The 20435-nt window shown below is 39.3% G+C and overlaps 1 protein-coding gene and 1 non-coding gene across 3 annotated transcripts; one reads left to right on the forward strand and one right to left on the reverse strand.

Moving 5' to 3' along the window:
• Window positions 1–4400: 4400 nt before the first annotated feature.
• alpk1 (alpha-kinase 1) lies at window positions 4401–16304 on the reverse strand. Of its 2 annotated transcripts, none has more exons than XM_056235663.1 (14): window positions 16262–16304; window positions 15522–15625; window positions 14711–14865; window positions 13969–14167; window positions 12243–12302; window positions 12077–12163; window positions 11420–11496; window positions 11230–11325; window positions 11058–11162; window positions 7768–9799; window positions 7395–7542; window positions 6912–7074; window positions 6091–6274; window positions 4401–4677 (listed from the first exon to the last, which is right to left on the reverse strand). In XM_056235663.1, the coding sequence occupies exons 2-14, from the start codon at window positions 15622–15624 to the stop codon at window positions 4454–4456; spliced, it is 3633 nt and encodes a 1210-aa protein (XP_056091638.1). In that variant the 5' UTR covers window position 15625; window positions 16262–16304; the 3' UTR covers window positions 4401–4453. The 2 variants fall into 2 exon arrangements, with proteins under 2 accessions (XP_056091638.1, XP_056091637.1); XM_056235662.1 differs by having other exon boundaries at window positions 15522–15690.
• Window positions 16305–16683: 379 nt separating this feature from the next.
• trnar-ucu (transfer RNA arginine (anticodon UCU)) lies at window positions 16684–16774 on the forward strand. Its single transcript is given in 2 exon segments — window positions 16684–16720; window positions 16739–16774. It is a non-coding gene; the product is annotated as a tRNA-Arg (tRNA).
• Window positions 16775–20435: the final 3661 nt, after the last annotated feature.

The raw sequence follows: 20435 nt of genomic DNA on the forward strand, positions 1-20435 counted from the left end.
AACCATGGCGACAGACGTGGACAACTGCGTAGTGCGTAACGTTTAGCGGCACACAGTTCTTGCTTCTTTAATGTAGACCATCCATGGCAAGCAGACTTTGGGACAAACAAGGAGAACTAAAATGAGGATCAACATCAGCGTGGCGTGTTTGAGATGTCGAGAGCTAGCGTCCGCGACTAACTTGGACTCGACAGAGCTTCACAGCTTTATTAGACAGGTGAGCAAATATAAAACAAATCAATGTTATATAACGTTAGCTCAACATGATGAAATGTTAGAATATGGTCAGTATGTTATTCTAATGTTGATCTAGCTCACTGCTAGTTTTAAAGCAAACGAACTAACACGTAGTATAACATTATAACTTTCAACACACATTTAAATACCGTTTAGTGTGATAGTGTAACGTTAGACCGAGTGAAGCAGCGCTGCGTTACCTCACAAGTTTAATTCGTCTAATAAACTGATCAATCCAGCACTCACGGGTAGTTCAGTAGAATAAATGTCCTTATTCCTTTATATCCGCGGGACTCGCGTGTGATATCTGTCTGTTTAGCAATCGCGACCTGCTTCATACCACTGTAATGTTAAAAAACATGAATGTTTGCACTCATCCATAAACATTATTAGATCCATCAGCTTGACAGCAAGTCCCATCATTCAGCTCATCACTGCGTCATCAACCTACGCCTGGAGTAGGGGGAGGCTGCAGACCTGGAGCCATAGACAGTATAAGAAGTGGACAGAGCCATCTCATTGGAACTCAGTTGAGACAGTTGAAGCCCACTTTTAGCGATTTTTGAGAACTTCCGTTCCTGACGCGCAGACTCCAACCGACTCAAACTAAGCTTGATGACGTGAGCAACCTGTCTGACAGACGTTAATCTTCTAGTAGCTGTGCGTGAAAACTGCCAATGTTAATCTTGCAGAGACGGGGAACTTGAGCAAAGAGTCCTTTGGCGTGAGTGAGCAGGAGTAAGTATCCCGTTGCTTTTATGGACTCATTATCTATGAGCTTCTCCCTTGACGGGACGTCCCCCCGATCACCTGTGAGCTTCTCCTCCTGTCTGTACGGTCACTTCTGTACAGTGCGACAGAGAGTCGAGTGGTTATGACGCAATCGTTAGCCTATTTTTACTAAATCTGTTTCTACGGGGCCATAATGTAACATAGAAGGTAATGGAGCCCTTTATACATTGTCGTGTTTCTTTAGAAATAAATAATGGACAAATGGAGTCTTTAAACGCCTCAGATGTAAAGTTATTCACTGTCAAAGTGACGCCAAAATGACTGGGAGTCAATGGAAATGCTAACGCAAGTGAAGTTCTGCTACAACATGGCGGCACCCGGCCGGCTTCAACTTCCGGTCGATGGATTACCCCCTTGCCTGGAGCCGGCAGATATACGCCCCTGGCAGTTTTACGCCCCTGGCAGTTTTACGACCCTGTTGTTCCTGATGCGTCCAGTAGAGGGATATACTGCGAAATAACATCATTAAATCGACGCTTAATAACCCGTCCATAGACTTGACAATTTTGTGTTTTTTGTTCATTTAAATATAAACGTTATAGTGTAGATCTGCACGGATTAAATGATCTGTTTAACAAAAAAAACAAGGGGGGTAAACGGACATCAAAAGAGATTGAATTAGGGTACACAAATCAATGCAATATTACATTTTGTCAATATAAAAACATGTAAGGTTCTTTACAACAGACTCAATGATATTATTTGTTTTATAAACCTTTGAGTTTAAAGGTTCTGACATTTTCTTAAAGGAAGAAAAAAAAAGAACTTTATATCAGAGGAGAATATTCTAGAATCAGGATTACTTTGAATGGTTCTGTCTTTATGAAGATGAAACTTGCCCAGAAGACAAAGTAATAATACCGTATAAGCAAGTTTAACATCGTTAGAATTAAAATCTGACAAAAATAGATTCTGTCATTTTTATGTTAAATAATCTGCTAAAGTTATTGTTTTTTAGCAATAATGCAACATTTATTATTTATAAACGATTAGCTCGATAGAGCTAGGGTAGGTAGATATCAATTCATTTATATATCAATGGATGGGTCTATAATGTATTTTGACAGGTTTCTGTTCTATCTGGCTTAAACTTAGCTAACCACGTGTAGGTTTAGCTTCCCCTATCTTCTCTACTCAATTTAAAATTAATTTTAATTTTAATTTTCTTTTGTTGCCTGTCTTTAGAATGGCCTCTTCTGGTAAGACTCTGTTTACTCCTCGCATTAAAACATACTCCACATGGTTTATAGAGCAATATTACAGTAGATAATGGAAATATGTGATTTTTTTTTACAGTCTATGGTGTGAACACACAAAAGACACATTTATAATAGGTATGTAAATCTCTCTCTCTCTCTCTCTCTCTCTCTCTCTCTAGGTAAAGAGTTAAACTGCACACTCACTCAAATACGTTAAAACATTAAAAACTTTCCCCATATGGTTTGAATGTAGATTCTGGTTTGAGTTGTTTCTTATAAATGAGATGATCTAATTATCTCATTTATATCTTAATATACATTTTTTCTTAAAATAGCTTACTGATCTGGACTCAAATGTAGGGTATGTGCACTTAATGTGGGTTTTATCATACTCTGTCTTTACCAAGTTCTCTTTAACTTGGATCTCATAAAGGTGTGTTTGCTTAAGGAAATACACACACACACACACACAGGGACAAGGTCAAATTCACCATGGATGTCCTTTTAAACTTTTTTAATGTTTCATTTTTAAATGTTTCATCAGTGAGCAGGAGCAGTTAAAGAAAAAAAACAGTTAAAGAAGAGTGGCAAACCATGGGGAGTCATCATATTTCATAAATGGTGTTAATAAATATTTTTTTGTGAACAACAATATTGTCTATATCTTCTAAATGGCCCATGGAATTTTAGAAAAGGGATAAATTGTGTTTGTCTTCATAAAATGCTGTGTAGGACACTGTTTTGTAGCTGTATGATGACCAATAGAATAGTACAGCAGATATTTCATCGAGGATCCATAGGAGTACACGGTACTGCATGTCTAATCGGCTAAATATAGTTAATATCTAAATGTGACTTTATATAAATTCACAAAAACATATTTCACTCAGTCTCCTGTATATAAAAACCTACGGTGAATTGGCCTATAACTGCAGTAGGTCATAGCATCACCTGTCATAACACATAGTTGATCCAACTATGTGTATTTTTAATTTTTCAATTCACAAAAACAAATAGTCTTCTGTAGGTTGAGTGAAGAGAGTGAAGCCCAACTGAATATCTACAGAAAATTTAATCCGTGGAGATCTACACTGTAACGTTTATATTTAAATGAACAAAAAACACAAAATTGTCAAGTCTATGGACGGGTTATTAATGTGTAAGCGTCGATTTAATGATGTTATTTCGCAGTATATCCCTCTACTGGACGCATCAGGAACAACAGGGTCCTAAAACTGCCGGGGCGTAAAACTGCCAGGGGCGTATATCTGCCGGCTCCAGGTCTGCAGCCTCCCCATATAGTACGCCTGTGTTATTGTTGGAAACTGCGCCGTCTTGTGGCGAAATTTATATTAAATTATAAATTTGTATGCTTGTGAGTGTGTGCCACACCATCAGTGAGTGTGTGTGCGAGAATGAGTGTGTCATTCCAGTGTGGCACTGGTGCTGGTTGAGGAGAGAACCCCTGATATGAGTGTAAAGCGCTTTGGGTGTACAGTAGTGCATATGAAAGCGCTATATAAATGCCTCATTCATTCATTCTTAATAAAATTGTGAGTGTGTGTGTAAGAGAGTGTGTGACTGAGTGTGTATGTGAGTGAGTGAATGTGTGTGTGTTTTCTTAAAAAAAATGTGAAAGTGTACTATGATGAAATAGAGAGAAATCTGCACAGCTCCAGTTGAGAGAGAGTTATTTTCATGTTAAATTTAATTTTTTCATTTTTATTATTAATAATTTATGTGTTTATTGTATAGTGTTAGTAATGCTTTGGCAATGAAAATATGTATTTCACCACGCCAATAAAGCTATTTGAATCTTGAACCTTGAGCGAGAGCATCTCATCGGAGGAGTGTGTTCAGGAGTGTGTGTGAAACTCTGGAATGGAGTTCTTCTGGTTCAGTCACATGATGCATTAATGATGTCACTGTCATATGACTCTGTTATTGTGAGCGACCCACATATTTCACAATGTGGAACTGGATTTATTGAGTCCAGAGGTTATTGTGGTCTGACTGATAATAGTCAGTTCCTCATTTCTCACACAGAATCAACATTGTAATTCCCTATATATTGCAATATATACAACACATTTTGCTTTTATATTTGGGTGTATATATTTGTATTTATATTATATTTGTTATATTCAGCAATTCAGAAATAGAGTTAGTCTCATGTTTGATGAAGTTCGCATCATCGATCATGACTTTTCTGTCATGAAACAGAATTAAGCTGTAAAGCATGACTGTGTGGTATTCTTATAGTGTGTGTTGTGTGTGATGTGTGTGAGCCGGGCGGCGCGGCAGATCTCGTTGCAGTCGTCTCCGTGCTGGTGTTTGATGAAGTTGTTGATTCCCGTCTGCTGGAAGTTGCTGGATCTGGGCTTTCTGAGCGAGTGAATCTGGGGGTCGGTCAAATACGTCAAACCCTTCCCGCTGGCTGTGATCCACCCTGAGGGGAAAACAGGAACGTTTGTCAAACACACTCTTACACATGTAGTTTCAGGCTCTACTAGAACAGGTTTCCTGCTTGAATGTTGATTATTCTCCTCATATTCTCCATTGTTGCGGCTCCTCTCTTCCCAGTCTGTCAGTAACGCTCTGTTTACTTCCTGTCTCTATGAAGCCCCTCCTTCTGAAAAGCACACTGTGCTCTGATTGGTCGGCTGGAGCAGTGTGTTGTGATTGGTTGAGCGCTTCGAGTGTGTTTGGGAAATGTCCCGCCCCTTTCCATAACCGCCAGTTTAACACACTACTAACTAACTCAACCAGGCCCATAAATACGTTTTTTTAGGGTTCACATAAATTAGTTTTTTAGGGTTCACATAAATAAGTTTTTTTTAGGGTCAACAGATACGTTTTTTGGGGTTCACATAAATTAGTTTTTTGGGGTTCACATAAATTAGTTTTTTAGGGTTCACATAAATTAGTTTTTAGGGTAAACATAAATTATTTTTTTGGGGTTCACATAAATTAGTTTTTTGGGGTTCACATAAATTAGTTTTTTAGGGTTCACAAATTAGTTTTTTGGGGTTCACATAAATGAGTTTTTTAGGGTTCACAAATTCGTTTTTTAGGGTTCACATAAATACGTTTTTTTTAGGGTCAACAGATACGTTTTTTGGGGTTTACATACATTTTTTTTTTAGGGTAAACAAATTCGTTTTTTAAGGTTAACATAAATTAGTTTTTTGGGGTAAACAAATTAGTTTTTTAGGGTAAACAAATTTGTATTTTAGGGTAAACATAAATTAGTTTTTTAGGGTTCATTTAAATTAGTTTTTTAGGGTTCACATAAAGTAGTTTTTTAGGGTTCATATAAATTATTTTTTTTAGGGTTCACATAAATTATTTTTTTAGGGTTCATATAAATTATTTTTTTAGGGTTCACATAAATTAGTTTTTTAGGGTTCACAAATTCGTTTTTTTGGGTTCATATAAATTCGTTTTTTAGGGTTCACATAAATTAGTTTTTTAGGGTAAACATAAATTCGTTTTTTGGGGATCACAAATTAGTTTTTTAGGGTAAACAAATTTGTTTTTTAGGGTTCACATAAATTAGTTTTTTGGGGTTCACATAAATTAGTTTTTTGGGGTTCACATAAATTCGTTTTTTGGGGTTCCCATAAATTCGTTTTTTGGGGTTCACATAAATTCGTTTTTTGGGGTTCACAAATTAGTTTTTTAGGGTTCACAAATAATTTTTTTAGGGTTCACATAAATTCGTTTTTTAGGGTTCACATAAATTAGTTTTTTAGGGTTCACATAAATTAGTTTTTTAGGGTTCACATAAATTAGTTTTTAGGGTAAACATAAATTAGTTTTTTGGGCTTCACATAAATTAGTTTTTTAGGTTCAGATGTACCTTGCAGATCCACCACCACCTCCTGACGCCTGGAGAACTCGTAGGTGAAATGACCGAAGGCGATGCCGTACTGGGTCGCGTCGCTCTCCGCTTTTCCTCTTGCGTTGTTGGTGAGCTTCACAAACGTCCCGGACATGAACGGCTCCGCAGATAAACAGGTCAGGATACGGTGCGACTCCAGAACCTGAAACACACGTGCGAAGCCTTCAGTTCTGCTTCAGAGTACTCACTGTCCTTCATGTGCTGTATACACAATAGAATAACAAAAATCATATATAGGTTGTATCATATATGGTCCAAAAGCAGATCCCATCAGTCACTTTAACAGCCTCATAATAATAATAATAATTATTATTAATTTTATTTAAATATTATCATTAGCATTTTACAAGTTAAAAAAATAAACAAATATATTACTATTCCAATAACACTATTAAATTATAAACAATAAGTATTTAATAATAATAATAATTATTAATATTATTTTTATTTTTATTATTATAATTTGCATTTTACAATTAAAATTCCTTAAACAAATATATTAGTATTCCAATAATACTATTGCATGGTCAAATAAAAACTGATATTTAATATTAAAAATAATTATTATTAAGATGATTATTATTCAAAACATTTTTTTTTTAAATCAATAAACTTAAATATTACTACTCCAATAAAACTATTGCACTGCAAAATACTAATAAAAATAATTTAATAATAATAATAATAACTTGCCTACTGATTTGCCACCATAATTAATTATTACACATTCAGTCTAATGCATCAATCATGTTGGGTTCTGTTTAAAAATACAGCCTCACCAGCAGCACTTCAGAGGGGATGAAGAAGATCTGGGTTGTGATGTTATTATCATACAGGCGCTTATTAAACTCGGTGACGTAGTATTGTGCCGTCATCTGTCTCTCCACGTCGTCCAGGTGCGCGTGAAGACCTTTATTCTTCAGGTACTCCTTCCCTACATAACTGAGCAGAGAATATGATTATTAGCATTACATTCATATTACAGTTAGGCATGAGATCACATAGACATATAGACATTATTAATCGAAATAATAATAAAAAAAATATTACTATTGAAAGAATAATATTGTCAATTAATATATATATATATATATATATATATACACAATTTTTATTTTATTTTTATATTTCAATAATACTAATGTACTATAAAAAAAATTTATAGTACATTAGTATTATTAGTAGGGGACTTTAATATTTTATTTTCTCTCTCTCTTCCGACCATGATAACGGATCTGTGTGTGTGTGTGTGTGTGTTTGACCTGCTGAGAAGCTGCTCCTGGTGGAGGTACTGAAGCTCAATGGCTTGTCTCTGTTTGCCTTTGACTCCCATCGGTTTCCCAATATAGACGCTGGTTTCGCAGCCCATCCAGAGGCCAGAGGCCTTCGAGTACTTCAGGACGATGGCATCTGCAGAACACAAGACAGAAGTCTTGTTTTCCAATATAAATATCTAAAAATTATTCAATCAAGATACAATTAGATTCACACGAGTGATTCACTCACACACACATTTGTTTTGCTATTCTTGAGGACATTCCATAGGCGTAATGGTTTTTATACTGTACAAACTGTATATTCTCTCCCCTTACACTAACCCTACCCATCACACACACACACACTCGTGTCACCTACCGTAGGGCTTCTCCAGCTGCGTGCGGTCCAGGGGTTTCAGCGGGGTGTTCGGGAGCCGCTGGACGAGGCAGCTTTCACAAACTCCAGCCAAGAGCGCTCGATAGTCACGCCCCGTCAGAACGCCACTTCCCATGATGCAGTTCCTGAAGCACCCGTTGCACAACGGCTCGTCGTCTCCCGCAGAGTCCGATAGATGCTCAAACCCCAGCTCCTCGAACGGGTCGCTCTCGGTGGTCGTTCCTGGGCCTTCCTGAATCTGTTGCGGGAACGCTTTCTTCTTGTGCGTTAGCTCAAGGCGCTCTACATTAGCGACGGGGCTCACGGACAGTTTTTGCCAAGATGAGTGCGATCCGAAGCTATCGCACAGGGAAAACGAGGAAGTGCTCCCACCAAACTTGGCACCTTTATTGATTTCATTGCCGTCATGGGAAGGATCTTCAGGGTCTTCCACGGTTTCTACGCCGCTCTGGGATTGTCCCGATACCCGTTCCCATGAGGAGCCGCTGCTAAAGGAACTCGAAGACGTTCTCGCTTCCAGGTTCTTCCGAAAGTCTCTCCGTTGGGCTCCTGATGTATTCGTTAGGTTCTCCTCAACGTCTTCAGTTGTGACGGGCTCTAGGTTTGGTTGGGATTGAGATTGGGATCCTTTGTCGTACCTAAAGTTGTTGGGAACGCTACTTTGATTGCTTGGAGAGATTGCTTCTCGACTTCCATTGCTATGGTCATCAACACCCTGATAAGATCCGAATCTGCTTTGCTCCACATCATCATCTGTGGTTTCTACGCCGCTCTGGGATTGTCCTGATCCGTGTTCCCACGAGGAGCCGCTGCTGAAGGAACTCGAAGACGTTCTTGCTTCCAGGTTCTTCCTAAGGTCTCTCCGTTGGGTTCCTGATGTATTCGGTGCGTTGTCTTCAACATCTTCAGTTATGACGGGCTCTAGCTTTGGTTGGGATTGAGTTTGGGATCCTTTGTTGTGTCTAAAGGTGTTGGGAACGCTTGGAGAGATGACGTTTGCTTCTCGACTTCCATTGCTATGGTCATCAAGACCCTGATAAGATCCGAATCTGCTTTGCTCCACATCATCATCTGTGGTTTCTACGCCGCTCTGAGACGATCCCGATACGTGTTCCCACGAGGAACTCGAAGACGTTCTTGCTTCCAGGTTCTTCCGAAGGTCTCTCCTTTGGGTTCCTGATGTATTTGGTACGTTATCCTCAACACCTTCAGTTAAGACGGGCACTAGCTTTGGTGTGGATTGAGTTTGGGATCCTTTGTTGTGTCTAAAGTTGTCTGGAACGCTTGGAGAGACGACATTTGCTTCTTTACCTCCATCAAGAGCCTCAAAAGATCCAAAACTGCTTCGTTCATCACAACCCTGATCAACTATAACTAAAGATCCGCTGCTAGATGGATTCTGTTTGGAGGAAAGCGGATTCGAAAGATCGGCTGTTGGAAGAACTTCTGTGTCCGTCTGAAATGCTGTTATGCATTGAGAATGAGTCGAACACGGATCGCCTCGAACGCCTTTCTCGAACGCCTCACAAACCGACTTGTGGTGCTTCCCAAAAACATCCAACGCCTTGTCAAAATCGCTGAGCGCGAACAAAACCGCGCCGAACTCCATTGAACGGTAGTTATCGGGAATAAAAGAGCGTGCATCGGAATTACGGAAGGTTTCAACTTTCAACAAGGACTTAATCTGCTGTATCCTCGCCATGATCTCAGCACACAAAGAGGAATCCGCTCGTGCACAATACTCGACAAATAACGTCAAGGCTTCCCGACAGACGCCGGTCGCCGCGAGGACCGTCTCGGATTCGCCGCTAATCCATCGGTGTGTCGTGGCTAAGCAATACGCGGCTTTGAGGAATGTGTGCAACTCCAGCTTGCTGGTGACGGCGTCTCCTGCAGTCTTTGTTAACAAGCCGATCTCAAAGGCCTCCTTGGCCAAAGCCAGGTACGTTTGCTGATCCTCCATGGGGCATTTCTTGGAGAAACTGTAGGATAGTAAACAAATGCCCTGGGCGACCTGCAAAAGAGCATTGGGAGGGGGAAATGAAAACACATCTAGTGTTAAAGTCGGGAATAACAGCATGCGAAACTGAGGGTCTGTTTACACGACACCGTTTTTTAACTAAAAACGTACAAGTTTTTATGCATTTTGGCCGTTCGTTTACACGACAATGGCGTTTTGAAAACGGGTTTCAAAGTGCAAATTTTTAAAAACGAGAATCTTTGGAGATGATGACGTCAAGCACATGTGAATTACATGTTCAGTCTCTAGTGTTTCATCGCCATCTAGTGGCCTGGCAGCAGAATACATGTTTTTTTATTTGTTTTCGCGGATCCGTGTGAATGGGGATCGTTTTGACAATGGTGTCGTCTGTACGCGGAAAACTGAAAGGAAAAACATCTCCGTTTGAAGCATATCATTGTCGTGTAAACGTACCCTGAGACTGTTGAACAGATTTAGCATAATAACAGAGCAAATGAGTGAACTTAACGGGTTTTTTATCTTAATCATGACTTAATGTCATATTTTGACTTTCTCATAATTATGACTGTTATAATTGAAATACTGTCAACTTGTTGACATACTGTCAACTTTTTATCTTAATAACTGTCATAATTTTGACTTTTTATGTCATGATCTTGGCCTTTTGTCAATTTTGCCTTTATATCTCATAATTATGAGACTTTTTGATCTATGACATAATCAAAAAATTTTGACAGCTAAATGACTTTTTGTCATAATTATGACAGTCATAATTACGACTTTTTGTCTCATAATTTTTACTTTTTATCTCAATTATGACTTTGACATAATTAAGACTACCATAATTTTGACTTTTTTTCAATTTTGACTTCTAATAATTATGATTTTTTATAATAATTATGGTCAATTTTACTATATATCTCATAATTTATGACTCCGTATGTCATAATTCCTATATTTTATCAGTTTTGACTTTTTATCTCAAATCTTGACTGTCAATTTTGACTTTAAATCTCATAATTATGACTTACTATGTCATAATTTGGACTTCTCACATAATATTGATTGTTTTTTTGTCAATTTTGACGTCATCATTTTTATGACTGTCATAATTCTGACCTAAAGTTTCTAAAGTTTGGACTTTTTTTAACCTCATAAATCGCATATATGTAAAAGAAAATGAATATATAAATGTATAAAATGTGCATTAGGATATAAAATACTTCATATTAAGACAGTAAAAGGCAAACAACTGTGTTTGAGGAATAAAGGTGTTCATGCTGAAACTCACCACATTGGTCAGGACGTACAGAGGCCCGTACTGGCTGAACACAACGGCCATCTTAGCGGCCCGCGCCGCGCACAGCAGACGATGCCGAGTCTCTCCCAGGAAACTCTGGAGAAGAGAGAACATCTGACGACACGCTCAGCACACGCACAACCCGATTCAGGACATCTCTTACCAGGTCAATGTGGGGCTTTTCCTGAAGCGCAGTGAAGTCTCTGTCGTTCATGGAGGTCAGTGTGTTGGCCAGGAGCCCGAGGGACGTCCCAATGCCCTGAAACAACAACAACAGCCACTGATTCAGAGTCAAGAGCATGACTGCTGTTCACACACACACTCATGACCAAAAGCAGAGATTGTGTCCAGACCTTTTTATCAGGTTGTGGAAGAGCGTAAAAGCCAATCAGAGACGCCCATATGAGTTCAGCAGCCTCAAGCCACAGACCTACAATAAACACACACATTACCTTTACAGTAACACACACCCGTTCAACATGATTCACACAGTCCTTCATCTTCACCATCATTTGATATGACTGTTATCTTTATACTCTACCATTAAGTTTTTAATGTTTCTGAAAGAGTCTCTTCTGCTCACCAAGGCTGTGTGTATTAATCAGAAATACAGTAAAACAGTGTAATATTACTCCAGTGTAAATCATCTGTTCTCTATGTGAATATATAGCAACGTGTAATTTATTCCTGTGATCAAAGCTGAGTTTCAGCATCATTACTCCAGTCTTCAGTGTCACATGATCCTTCAGAAATCACTCTAATATGAGGATCTGATGCTCAAGAAACATTTATGATTATTATCAGTGATGGAAACAGTTACGATTTTTGTGGAAATAGTGATACGTTTTATTTCTCAGGATTCTTTGATCAATAGAAAGATCAAAAGAGCAGCATTTATTTTGTAACATTATAAACATCTTTACTGTCATGTTTATTTTAAAAACACAGAAGCACTGCAGGAGATAGTTGGAGTTCATCATGTGTTGATCAGGTTAATCTCGAGTGCTCACCGAGTGTCTGAAGCACTTGTCCTCGCACCTGAAGACTGACGGCCTGCACCAGCGTGCGGTCACTGGCCTTCTGATACGGCCAGCAGCCTGAGCGAGAGCAGAGCATTCAGAAGCAACACAGCAGAGATGGAGCGATCGGGGGAAGAGGAACCAAAGCAAACGGTACCTGTTGAAGCTTTACTGCTGATCAGACTGCTGAGAATGAACTCGGCCTTCTGCAGTTTACCTGCGTCGCAACAAAACCAGACAATCTGTTAGAGCTCAATCCAGCGAACAGGCAACGTTCTCTCAGCGTCATGAAGCGCTCTTCCAGTTACACCAACAATCAAAGTTAATGTTCTCAAAACATTAGCACACAAACATTATACATGAGTGTTTTCTTGAAACATTGCAGTTGGATGTTTGTAACGTTCAGAGAACATCCAAAAGTAACATTCCCATAATGTTTGAAGAATGATACAATGCAATGTAAACGTTCACATAACCAAGGAAAAACATTTTTGGAGCGTTACTACTTTTTCGGTTAATGAAATGTTCATGTTCCCATTATGATAATATAACTGTGAGCAGCAATTGACTGGGTTCAAGCGTTTAAGGCCTTTAAGCACATGCTTAAAAAGATATTACGTTTTATTATGCAAGCATGTAACCACTTACATCATAGATGGAAAAGACCATTTACAGCCAATAATGGCAATTTACCATAGGACATTTATGTTTTTTAAAGCTTTTTAACCGTTATAGCGCCACCTATGGTCCGATCTCCTTACATGTTTGCATGCTTGTTTAGAACCATATGGCGCATGTACTCACTTAATTTCGTGAAGTCCCGAGTTTTCGTTTAGGAGTTATAGGCTTTTGTGGGCATTTGGCCACACCCATTTTCTAAATTACCCTATTAAAGCTACTCAAAGGGTAAAGTTCAACATTTATTATTGATCTGCAGTGTCCAGAGAATTGAACTGCGTTGGTTTTATTCAGATTGAGTGAAAAACCTTGGACAAGTTTCGTTCCGATCGGCCTCCGTTAAACTTGTCTAATAGGTGCTCAAACTTCATTGGCCGATGGCGGCCATGTTTTTCGAGATATGCCAATGTCCTCATAGATATACATGGCACCTTGGACGAAGACGCTGCATACCAATTTTCAAGTCTATCGGACTAACAGTTGGGGGGTTTAACCATTTTCATGTTTTTATTTTCATGTTATAGCGCCACCAAGTGTCCAATCGCCGTATTTATTTTACTGTGACCTCAGATTGAGCTTGTACATGTGTGTACCAAGTTTGGTGAAAATATCTCATTTCGTTCTCAAGTTATAGCCATTTTAGTAAAAAAAAAAAGTGGCTCCGCCCACTTCTAACGTTTTGCCAGACTTTAGCGGTCGTAAATCAAAAATAAAATGCATGATTTAAACATATCAGGGGGATAGTTCGGTCAAAACTGAAAATCCTGTTATTCTTTGCAGTGATCTAATCAGAACAAAAAAGATTATCACGAAAGAATCATATCATTAGAGAATAATAATATTAGTTTATATGACTCATGCATTACAAGTCTTCTGAACCCAAAGGACAGACAGTACATAAATTGTCTTTTTGCCGAAAAGTTGTCGAATTTCATTCATGTCCATTATATTCAAATTTGTCCAGGATCTGTATTTTCACCTGCTGGCCAGCTACATTTCGTTCTGCACTGGTTTGGTTTCGTTCGGGCGAAAAACCTAGGACCAGATCGCAAAAAGTAGGTTTTGGACAAAATTCAAAATGGCGGAATTTTTTTCAGGCGGAAATGAAATCGAACGTTCGGAGAACATATTCAAAGCTTAATGGGAACGTTAACAGAACGACACATTGTAGTTCTCTGGGAATACATGAATGGAGATGAGCTCACCGGTGTTCAGATAGACCCGAGCCTGTCTAATGATGACCTGGGGGGCGATGGGAACGTCCGGGTAACGTTTGTGCAACGCTTTAGCAATCTTCAGCAGGACATGTGATCCGTCCATCCAATACAGAAGCCGGTCGAGCAGAAACACGACGGCGACGGCCAACCGCGGCTCGCCAGATGTGATGCGGTCTCTGAGGAACACCTGGAATCACAGCAGGATCAGGCATTATTCCCCAGACAGCAGCGTGAGCCGCGCTTCCCCCGCAGGAACGAGGGACTCTGGGCGGCCAATAGTGTGTGTCGTACACCCCAGGAGCGCGAACTCACTCGAGGCTCACACAGAGGAACATGAAAGCGCACAGAAAGTATTCTCGTCGCTTGATAAACTTAAGGTTAAGCCACTGTAGTCACTCGGACTATTTTAACAATGTCTTTAATAACTTTTCTGGGCCGGCAAGTTTCAATTACAATAGAAGCCTATGGAGGAGTGATCCAGCTCTCAGATTTAAGCAAGCCAAAAGCAACAAAGGTGAAGAAAGGCGAAAAGGCCACATATGTGGAATATGAATATGTTTTTTTTAGTTTATGATGTGATGCCACTGCGCTGATATAATTGCCCCTTGTGGGGTTAATAAAGTGGTTAAGTTAACTTATGAGTGACAGCAACATAGAGTCGGCCCACATCTGGGCCGTGTTGAGTCCACGTGTGTGCCGGATCTGGGCCGGATCTAGGGTCCATTTTCACCAGTAACTGCGGCAGGTGCTTCCCGACGAGGTCCGACGAGTTCATCTTGTCCGCGGACGTCACGGACTGCTTGTACTGCCATTTCTCCTCCACGAACGGCCACTTTCTGTCCGCCGCCTCCTGCAGGAGCGTGTGCAGGTCATCGGGGAACGGCCCTGAGGGTCAAAGGTCAAGCCTTCTTTAATAGGAATATGTCTTTCATGGTTCTGGGTTTTGTTTTGTTAAAGGATGTCAGGAGTGAGTTGGTATTTCACAACGAACACTAGCCTTTTTAAAATGATTATTCTGGTTTGTTAAACCCCAAATCAAAACATTCTTCATTAACAGTTATTAAGTTTTTTGTAATATACAATGTCACTGTAAAAAAAAAAAAGTAGCTTTAATGTTGCTAGCTACTTTTTCATAGTAACTAAAAGGGTAGTTTGACTGTAGTTTAACTACTTTAACTTATGAGTAGTCAAGCCAAGGTTTCAGAGTAGCTTCCCCAACATTATAAATAAAAACACTATAAAATAGTGATGGCAGTTTCAAAACACTGCTTCATGAAGCTTCAAAACCTTTACGAATCTTTTGTTCTGAATCAATGGTTCGGAGCGTGTCTCAAACGGAGTCACGTGATTCAGTAAACGCGCTTCATTACGTCATCACTGTTTCGAAACACTTTGAAATGTCAATGAGGAGTCGCTGAGAACCAGTGAACAAGTGTCAGTGGGTTTGATCTGCTCTCTGATCAGTATTATACATCTGAAGACGTTTTAATTAGACATTAGTATAATTCAAATAATAAATAATGGTAGTTATAAGTCATTACCGCGGGGGTGCGGGAGCGTCACGGTGTCGGTGTCTCCCTGTGGTCCGGTGACTGCGCGCCTCAGACACTCCTGGAGCAACAGCGACACCTCCTGGCCACTCATGCTGTTACACCAGGACGACACGTCATACAGCAACAATATCTCACAATACTGATGTCTAGACCATTCCTGCCACTCAAGAAAACAATAATCATGCTTTGGTAAATCTTAATGACGACATAAAATTTCACAATTATGACATAAGTCAAAATGATAACAAGCGTTTAAAAAGTCTTAAAAAGTATGAGAGAAACAAATTAGTGTTATGATTAACACTAAGTGTACATAATTGACTTGTCATAAAAGTTCAAACAAATTTACGTAATTTAGCCTATATGTCATAATAATCTCGACTAATTAACTTTTAAGTCATAATTTACTTTTTGTGTCATCATTTTTACGTTTATATTGTCATAATTAATACTTTTTAATTCACAATTTCTACTGTCATAATTTATATGATTTACAAAAGCAAGTTTTTTTTTCTTATGCGGCGGAAACATATTAATATATGTATTGTACAGTCGATTGTAATCAAATATAAACACTGTCTGTTTCATGTTTCAAACGTATTACTTTTAAACCAGTTTAAACTTCATTATATTACATTACATTACAAATAACGTGGAAACGGATGACTTTTCAACAAAAAGGAACGGGTAAACGACTTAGAGCAATATATGAATGCAAATGTGTTTACCTTCAACAAACCCGACCGGTTCAGTCAAACACACGTCAACACAACGGGAAGATCTATAAATCCGCGCTCGTCCAGAAGTCCTCGCCGGTAGAGCGACTTACCGTATTCAAGTGTACTTATTTGTTTATGTTAAGAAGTTAACAATGTCACCGAATGTTACATATATCGGACCCGTTTCATGTTCCTGGAGTTTCCGTGTGACGTTACCAGGGTCTCAGCCAATCACAGCCCGCACTGGCGACACAAGACTGGACGCAAACAAGGCGGATCTAAAGCAATATGTTAAAGCAAGAGATTAATATTTCTAACGTTACAGATGAATAAACATTTAAGATCCAAAAACCCAGAAAATACACATCTCAAGCGATATACAGTCTCGGTGAGAAGAATAATAAGTGTGATATTTGCCTCGATCAACAGGTGGCTCCGTGGCGCAATGGATAGCGCATTGGACTTCTAGGCGAATCTAGTGAAGTGATTCAAAGGTTGTGGGTTCGAGTCCCACCGGAGTCGCACTTTTTAATTTATTTTAAAATATAATTATACTATAATGACGCATCGACACTAGTACACTTATGATTTTTAAATATATTATAGCTTGATTAATATTTGTTAGACACTAAATGACTCCTCATCCTGAACAATTGTGATTCTCTGTGTGAATAATTCCTTTGCTGTTTCTGTATTTGAATAAACACATCTGATGAGCATCATTAGCTGAACACATCATAATAATAATAATAATTCATTACATTTATATAGCGCTTTTCTAGGCACTCAAAGCGCTTTCCATAGAAGGGGGAATCTCCTCAACCACCACCAATGTGCCTCAGCCAGGACAAAACAATTAGCACTAAAGAATCAAATCATTACAAAATAATAATATTAGTTTATATGACTCATGCATTACAAGTCTTCTGAACCCAAAGGACAGACAGAAAGTCATTTGTGTTTTTGCCGAAAAGTTGTCGAATTTCATTCATGTTTATTATATTAAAATTTGTCCAGTTGTTTCTGTTTCATCTGTATTTTCACCTGCTGTCCATCAGAGGTCAGTGTGTCCTGGTGACTCTTAAAATTAAATAAATAAATACAATATGCTTAAAATAAAATATGCTTAAAACAATATAAAATAAAATAAGTTAAAAATAAAACGAAAAATCTAAAAATAAAATAAGCTTAAATTAAAATAGGCTAAAAAACAATTAAATTAAGCTTAAAATAAAATAAGCTAAAAATGAAAAAAATAAAATAAAACAAGCATAAAAAGAAATAAGCTTAAAATGAAATAAAATAAGGTTAAAAAAATATATAGGTTATATATTTCATAAATTAAATAGACAGGTCAATAAATCAATCATTAATTAATTATGTTGATGATTGTTCATAAATTATGTTAATATTTTGACTTATTATTATAGGTGTATAATATATATATTAGTCCCCTGCAGGTCTGTGTATCCCTGCTTAAGAATCACATTCCAAAGTCAAACGTTATTACTACAACTCTATATTTATTCATTTTGGCCGATAAACAAATAGTTAAGTACAGTACAATATTTTTCATATTTAACAAAAAAAAATAAAAAATCCCAGATACACCAAGGTTACTGTACTGATGGAAGAGAAAGATTAAGGTTGAGATTTAGTTTGAAGCGCACAGAGGAAACTCTCTCAGCTGGATATTCTTGCTTTGCTTTCAGTATTTATTATAGTGGACAGACAGAATCTGAAGCTCTGGTGGGACAGAGATATTATAACTCAGCTCTCCCTGTGAAGGCCTCTCTCCCTTTACCTCTGTTGGCTGCATAGATTAGGTCAGCCGGAACCGGGAACACGTCCCATAAATCCTGATGTAATCGTTACATCATAAGAAGAATGGCATCTACGCTAATATTAGTGTCTCTGGTTATCCCGAGGTTTACTACAGTCCGCCGGATCCAGGCGGTATCCAGATCTGATGAAGGACCTGCCTCTGGACACACACACACACTCCAGATCTGATGAAGGACCTGCGTCTGGACTCTCACACACACACACACACACACACACACACACACACACACACACACACACACACACACACACACACACACACACACACACACACACACACACACACACACACACACACACACACACTCCAGATCTGATGAAGGACCTGAAGGTCCTGAAGTGTCTCTAGTCTCTCCCTGTGAAGGCCTCCTTCCCTTTACCTCTGTAATGCCGATTCGAGTAGCTGCGCCGAAGCGATAAAATTCTTTTTTATAAATTTTTTTCAGGCCAGACAAGTAGTTTGTTGAGGGTTGGTTTTTTTAGGGAAGGACTACACGCCTGTGCACATATACTCACCTAAAGGATTATTAGGAACACCATACTAAAGCCGCGTTTCCACCGCAATTACCAGGAACTATTTGTCCCAGGAACTTTTTTCATAGGAACTTTTTTTGCCCCAGAACGGTTGCTCACTGCGTTTACACCGTGGACTAAAGTACCGGGAAGAAGTCTGGTGACGTTGAACTGCGTGCGACTGCTCCTCCCAGTCTGCGCGTACTTGTTTTGAGTTTTAAGTATTGAGGAGATTCAAGCTGTGCTGTTTTTGTGTGCGATCTATTGGTTTACTAACGAGGTAATTAACAAAACGGCAGAAAAGAGACGAACACTAATACCAAAGCGTATTCATTTCAGAAAGCTCGTAATGCTAGATAGACAACACGTTTGTTATCAGCTATAGCGGACATGACCGTGAGATGGATGGGACGAACGCGCGCCATCCGGCAGAGAGAACAGGGTAAAAGAACCAATCAGCATGTTCAGCGCACAAGTCCCACCCCAAAAGTTCCTGAACTCTGAAAAAGTAATACCTCGCCAGCAGGGACTTTCTGGGGGGGAAATTTTTACCCGGAACTTCATTTAGACCCTGGTTCCTGCGGTGTAAACACACGGAGTACCACCCCAAAGTTCCTAGTTCCTGGGGAAAGTTCCTGCGGTGGAAACGCGGCTTAATACTGTGTTTGACCCCCTTTCGCCTTCAGAACTGCCTTAATTCTACGTGGCATTGATTCAACAAGGTGCTGAAAGCATTCTTTAGAAATGTTGGCCCATATTGATAGGATAGCATCTTGCAGTTGATGGAGATTTGTGGGATGCACATCCAGGGCAACAAGCTCCCGTTCCACCACATCCCAAAGATGCTCTATTGGGTTGAGATCTGGTGACTGAGGGGGCCATTTTAGTACAGTGACTCATTGTCATGTTCAAGAAACCAATTTGAAATGATTCGAGCTTTGTGACATGCTGCATTATCCTGCTGGAAGTAGCCATCAGAGGATGGGTACATGGTGGCCATAAAGGGATGGACATGGTCAGAAACAATGCTCAGGTAGGCCGTGGCATTTAAACGATGCCCAATTGGCACTAAGGGGCCTAAAGTGTGCCAAGAAAACATCCCCCACACCATTACACCACCACCACCAGCCTGCACAGTGGTAACAAGGCATGATGGATCCATGTTCTCATTCTGTTTACGCCAAATTCTGACTCTACCATCTGAATGTCTCAACAGAAATCGAGACTCATCAGACCAGGCAAAATTTTTCCAGTCTTCAACTGTCCAATTTTAGTGAGCTCTTGCAAATTGTAGCCTCTTTTTCCTATTTGTAGTGGAGATGAGTGGTACCCGGTGGGGTTTTCTGCTGTTGTAGCCCATCCGCCTCAAGGTTGTGCGTGTTGTGGCTTCACAAATGCTTTGCTGCATACCTCGGTTGTAACGAGTGGTTATTTCAGTCAAAGTTGCTCTTCTATCAGCTTGAATCAGTCAGCCCATTCTCCTCTGACCTCTAGCATCAACAAGGCATTTTCGCCCACAGGACTGCCGCATACTGGATGTTTTTCCCTTTTCACACCATTCTTTGTAAACCCTAGAAATGGTTGTGCGTAAAAATCCCAGTAACTGAGCAGATTGTGAAATACTCAGACCGGCCCGTCTGGCACCAACAACCATGCCACGCTCAAAATTGCTTAAATCACCTTTCTTTCCCATTCTGACATTCAGTTTGGAGTTCAGGAGATTGTCTTGACCAGGACCACACCCCTAAACGCATTGAAGCAACTGCCATGTGATTGGTTGATTAGATAATTGCATTAATGAGAAATTGAACAGGTGTTCCTAATA

Source organism: Rhinichthys klamathensis, unplaced genomic scaffold, assembly GCF_029890125.1.
Source record: "Rhinichthys klamathensis goyatoka isolate OS25496 unplaced genomic scaffold, OSU_Roscu_1.1 h1tg000429l_1, whole genome shotgun sequence".
In the NCBI taxonomy this organism is placed as follows: Eukaryota; Metazoa; Chordata; class Actinopteri; order Cypriniformes; family Leuciscidae; genus Rhinichthys; species Rhinichthys klamathensis.